Source organism: Syzygium oleosum, unplaced genomic scaffold (assembly GCF_021117445.2).
Source record: "Syzygium oleosum isolate NSW1041296 unplaced genomic scaffold, Sole_v2.1 Sole_v2.01, whole genome shotgun sequence".
Lineage (NCBI taxonomy): Eukaryota > Viridiplantae > Streptophyta > Magnoliopsida > Myrtales > Myrtaceae > Syzygium > Syzygium oleosum.
Window position 1 is genome coordinate 11,583,158 of NW_026607485.1, and position 5,865 is coordinate 11,589,022.

The 5,865-nt window shown below is 44.0% G+C and overlaps 1 protein-coding gene across 2 annotated transcripts; it reads left to right on the plus strand.

Moving 5' to 3' along the window:
- The first annotated feature begins 2,417 nt into the window (after positions 1 to 2,417).
- Positions 2,418 to 5,365, plus strand: LOC115688953 (low affinity inorganic phosphate transporter 1-like). Of its 2 annotated transcripts, none has more exons than XM_030614916.2 (2): positions 2,418 to 2,645; positions 3,573 to 5,365. In XM_030614916.2, the coding sequence occupies exon 2, from the start codon at positions 3,590 to 3,592 to the stop codon at positions 5,153 to 5,155; it is 1,566 nt and encodes a 521-aa protein (XP_030470776.1). In that variant the 5' UTR covers positions 2,418 to 2,645; positions 3,573 to 3,589; the 3' UTR covers positions 5,156 to 5,365. The 2 variants fall into 2 exon arrangements, with proteins under 2 accessions (XP_030470776.1, XP_030470777.1); XM_030614917.2 differs by having other exon boundaries at positions 3,579 to 5,365.
- Positions 5,366 to 5,865: the final 500 nt, after the last annotated feature.

Genomic DNA, 5,865 nt, shown 5'->3' on the forward strand with positions numbered 1-5,865 from the left:
TAATCAACTCCCGAGACGTAGTTTTGAGACCGATCAGGGTTTGGTCGCCTAAGTCATCGAAAAACGAGGCGGCCCCTCGTTTAGAACCCCGATGTTGAAATTGTGATTTGAGTGCGCGTTCTAAAACTAGAAATCACAAACTTTCCAAAATACGAGAACCACGCGAATCCAATCCAAAAGAAAAACATGAAAAATTGGAAAATCGGAAAAAAAAAAATTAATCATTCGCAACCATGTCAGCCACTCCAGCTCACCCCGAGCTGGATTAGAGGAACCCTGGTCGGGGTGAATCGAGAAAGCCTGTTCCTACCTCAAAGACGACCACTGCCCCCATCATCTGATTCATGTTGAGCTCCCCATCTCTCTCTTGTCCTTAAAGGTTGGTAGTCGTAGTCCCTCTCTTTAGAAAATAAAAAAAATTAGGTAATTGTAATGCCTAGACACACACACACACATATATATACATATATATATATATCTATATATTAGAAAAACTAAATACGTTGTTATTATGTCAAATTAGCAATAAAAAAGAAGGAACTTGAGTTTGTCATGACACTCTTGGAGCGGACCCCGAGACGGCTAATGGATTACTCAATGAATGCAAACTATCATCTTGTGAGGTGGCGCTTACACTTCACATGAACTCTCCTAAACCCTATTGATCGCACCTTGGTTTCCCTCAGTAATTTGGTATTGTCTTAGGCTTCGTTCGTTTCGTGAAAAATATTTTTCAGGAAAACATTTTCTAGGTTTTCTGGTATTCAGGAGGCGGAAAATAAACTAACCACAGAAAACATTTTCCCTCAATGGACAATCACTTTCAAAAGTGAGGAAAATATTTTCCACTTTTTGAAAAGAGGAAAACATTTCCCCCCTCATTCTTTCATCATTCATTATAATTATTTTTATTTTCTTTTTTTAAAATTCTATTTTTTTAATTATCTTTTTTATTTTTTCTTTCTTTTTCCTTCTTCTTTCTCTTTTCTATCTTCTTCTCCGACCGGTCACTAGCCACGGCGGCAGCCGGTGACCGGCCACGGGCAAACTCGACCTCGCCAAAATCTAGTGAGCTCGAGCCTCGCCGGCTTGTAGCAAGGCTCAAGCTCGCCCGTGGCCGGTCGCCAGCCGCCGTCATGTCTGGCGACCAACCGGAGAAGAAAAAAAGAAAAAAAGAAAAATAAAAATATTTTTAAAAATAAAAATAAAAAAATTATTAAAAATATTGCAAGGAGGAAAATCTTTTCCATACTGAACAACGGAAAATATTTTCCAAGACTTTTTCAGATTTTAACCAAACACTAGAAAATTATGCTATTTTCCAGGAAAATGGTTTTCTGGAAAACATTTTTAAAAAACGTAACATTTTTTACGAAATGAACGGAGCCTTAGAGTCGCCACTAACCTATTTACTAAGCTAATTATGAAATGGCCCGACACTGTGAGATGGTCCGAGACGAATTGAGCAAGTCACCACACCACGTCCATAGAATCATTTTGGGAGACTCATTTGTTTCCAAATTTTAGAAAATCGATTTTTGTAAACTCTCACCGATATGGAATCCGTGGAGATCCCTGATTCACGAGGCACTACAAGGTTAGTATTTGGTCGATGTGATCATCACGAAAAAAAAAAGGCTCGTTGATCAAGGGTATGCTTTTTTAAATCTGGTTAAAGAAAAGGGACATGATGATTCATCAGGAAACTTGAATCTCCTTAGTCAATTTGATTAATTGGCAATTTTAGTGAGTTTCCCTCTCCTTCTTTCACGTTGATGATCTCATTAAATATCTCATAAACCCTCACTCTATTCACTATTTCATCATTCTATTTGTAATTTCTTTCGATTTAAGTAATAGCCCTTTTCAATTCTACAGCTTCAGATTACGATTACGACAGTTTCAGATTACGACAAAACGATGAAGTCTGGACAGAGAGATTCAATCTAGAGATATTTTTGATTTGCAAGTGAAGTGAAGGAGATGAACAGTTTCGCCGTTATTCTTCAAGCTGTGGTTCAGAGAATAAGACAATGAATAGTACTTTAAATCCAATCAGCAAGACACGTGGATTTATTGTTAAGGTGGAATAGTCAAGTTTGATAATCAATGGTTCTAAGTTAATAAGGGTCATATTTGAGATTTAAGTGAAAGTTTGTGCTTTTTTATGAGACAAAAAAAGTTGGGGCCAGAATTGTCACTCGACCTAAAGTTGGTACTTTTTTACGGGATAAAAAAAGTTCGGATCAGAATTATTCCTTGACCTAAAGTTGGTGCTTTTTTTTTTTAATTTGGCCAAAGAAATTGTGGAATATTCCTCGTAAAAAATGAAACGATTCCTTTCAAACGAGAGCCCGTTGCCTTTATATACGGAGGCCTCCATGCCGTAGCACGTACACCACTCTCTCTCTCTCTCTCTCTCTCTCTCTCTCTATTCTTGAATGCAACGAACCAAGAAACACCTCCCTTCGCCCCTTTTTCGGCTGCATGCATTTACTAACTTTGACTTCTTGAACAGTCTATCTACTCATTTCCGCCGTTGCAGAACAGAAATCGAATCGTCTATCTGAAGCTCTCCGGGGAGAAGCAAGAAGCAGAGGGAGGCACCATTTTCGCTGATAGTTAAACCCTCCGAGACTGTTCAGGTTTGTTGCCCTGTTCACAGACTGATGTTTCTTTCTTTTCTTGCTGGGTTTGATGGGTCTGCCATATTCGATTCGACGATCTTGCGTGCTCGTTCATGTCTTGAGAAGCTTCTCAGCAAGTGAACATCATCAGAGATACAGCTAGAGAATATACCGCTACGCGCTTTTCGACTTTCGTGGACTTAAAACAGAGTTTCGATTCTTGAATTCTGAAGCATCAACGAGAGATCTTTGTCGTGAGAAGTGACTTTCGATTCGGGGTGTTTGATTTTTGAGGATTTTCACTGTTTGTTTTTTTGTTTTTTCCTTCCTTTTACACCATTCCCCTGTTTCTTATGCTGTCTGTCGTTCGCATCTTCACTCGAGTGTTCTGGAATTGGCTCGGTTGAAGTGGCACGAAGCAGCTTAGCTCTCTAGATGGGCCTTGGGCTTCTTCCGCTCACGATAATAAGCTTTTATTATTATAATTACGTCTCACTTTTCGTGGTTCTCGTGTGATTGTCTTCACGGAGCTTCGGTTTTGCTTTCACATCCTTAGGCCAAGCCAAATTAATCGATGAGATCAGGTTGACATATGACCCGTGACCTACGACGTACATCTACCAAACAAAACACCCATCTTTTGTATTACGAAGATTAATAAAGATAATTGAATCATGCGAAATAGTTATTGTGGTCTCCCTTTGTTGTCCTATGATTTTCTAGGATGCTCTTAAGTCCTTTTCTCACTTCACTTTCACTTTCACTTGTCCTCTCTTTTGGCTCGCTCATTTAAACACTAGGACCCTCCAAAAGAGTACTGTTCACATGCATGTGTTCCCACAAATATGTCCTCTTATTTACTACATGTTCACATGTGATTTGTTCCTTAGCTTAACGTGAATTACAGTAATAGCATTCACTTTGGTTTTGGCTATTGCGAAAAAGTTGCAGAGACATTACTCATGGCAAAGGAACAACTGCAAGTCCTAAACGCTCTCGATGTGGCCAAGACGCAGTGGTACCATTTCACAGCGATTGTGATCGCCGGCATGGGATTCTTTACCGATGCGTACGACCTCTTCTGCATCTCCCTCGTCACCAAACTGCTTGGCCGCATCTACTACACGGCGCCGGGCTCGGCCACCCCAGGAAGTCTCCCCTCAAACGTGTCCGCCGCGGTCAATGGCGTCGCCTTCTGTGGCACCCTCGCTGGCCAGCTCTTCTTCGGCTGGCTCGGCGACAAGATGGGCCGGAAGCGAGTCTATGGCATGACCCTCATGGTCATGGTCCTATGCTCTGTCACCTCGGGTCTCTCCTTCGGCCACGAACCGAGAGGGGTCATGGCCACTCTGTGCTTCTTCAGGTTTTGGCTCGGGTTCGGAATCGGCGGGGACTACCCTCTCTCGGCCACAATCATGTCTGAGTATGCCAACAAGAAGACTCGGGGTGCATTCATCGCTGCGGTCTTCGCGATGCAGGGTTTTGGGATTCTGGCAGGTGGGATGGTCGCCATCATAGTCTCCGCGACTTTCAATTCGAAATACCCTGCTCCGGCGTACGAAGCTGACCCAGCACACTCCACCGTGCCTGAGGCTGACTACGTGTGGCGGATCATCCTGATGTTCGGTGCCCTCCCTGCTCTGCTCACTTACTACTGGCGCATGAAGATGCCCGAGACAGCCCGCTACACGGCCCTGGTCGCCAAGAATGCCAAGAAGGCCGCGGCCGACATGTCGAAAGTCCTCCAGGTCGACCTTGAGGTGGAGCAAGAGAAGGTGGAACGCCTGGCCCAGAAGCAGAGGAACGAGTTCGGCCTCTTCTCAAGGCAGTTCCTCCGCCGCCATGGCCTCCACTTGCTTGGGACGACAACCACGTGGTTCTTGCTCGACATCGCCTTCTACAGTCAAAACCTATTCCAAAAGGACATCTTCACCGCCATCGGGTGGATCCCCAAGGCAAAGACCATGAACGCCGTTGAGGAGGTATTCCGAATCGGCCGGGCGCAAACCTTGATTGCCATGTGCAGCACGGTCCCAGGGTACTGGTTCACCGTGGCTTTGATCGACCGGATGGGTCGGTTCGCGATCCAGCTGATGGGCTTCTTCTTCATGACAGTGTTCATGTTTGCCCTCGCGATCCCGTACCACCACTGGACGCTGCCCGACAACCGGATCGGGTTCGTGGTCATGTACTCGCTCACCTTCTTCTTCGCCAACTTCGGGCCAAACGCGACCACGTTCGTGGTGCCCGCGGAGATATTCCCGGCGAGGCTCCGGTCGACGTGCCACGGGATATCCGCGGCGGCCGGGAAGGCCGGGGCGATGGTGGGGGCCTTCGGGTTCCTGTACGCGGCGAACGGGATCGGCGTGAGGAAGACACTGATCATATTAGGGTTCGTCAACTTCTTGGGCATGCTGTTCACCTTGCTAGTGCCCGAGTCCAAGGGTCGTTCGCTTGAGGAAATGTCCGGTGAGCATGTGGAAGAAAATGAAATCGAGTCGAGGCATCGAGATGGTGGAGAAAATTAGAACAGCGCTTCGGTTAAACCAACCAATTAGGTCTCTACTTTGATATAAGCTGAAAAGCTATGTGCTTTATAAAGGAAGTTGCATGATAGTCGATGTAATTTTATGAGATTATGATGAGGAAGTAATGTGTAATGTAGATTTTTGGTAAGTGTTTTATTACATGTGCTCCTTAAAAAAAATATTTGGGAAATGTTATTTTGTAACTGGGTATATGTTAATCTTGTCCCAAAGACAGATCAGTGCGTTGACCGTTACCAAATTATTATTTTGGCATTCGTTGACTGAAGGGCGGACAACTTCATGTGAATCCAAACAGTTGGTCGAGAAGTTGAGTAGAGTCCGAATTTGTAGACATTTAATAGGGACTTGGTTGACTTGTGTTCTTGACTAGTCACATCCAACCCACATATGAATTCACGACATTCTAGACTTTCTAGTGCACGCGATCCATACTGGTACTGATTTGCTCCTGATTAGCTCAAAAAAATCAAATAAGAAATGAGCACATGCTTTTTCGTACGCAAGGCTTTTTTGTTCTTTTCTTTTTCTTTTGGGACTGCTATGTCTGTCAAACTCATGACTGAAAGCCAATAGTAGCTCCTTGTCCTTAGACCTGGTTCGTTTTACGGCAGTGGGTCGACCATTCACAAGAGAGTTAATGAAATTCCAATCTTGCCCTCATTAATTTTTCGTATTCCTCTTTTGCACAT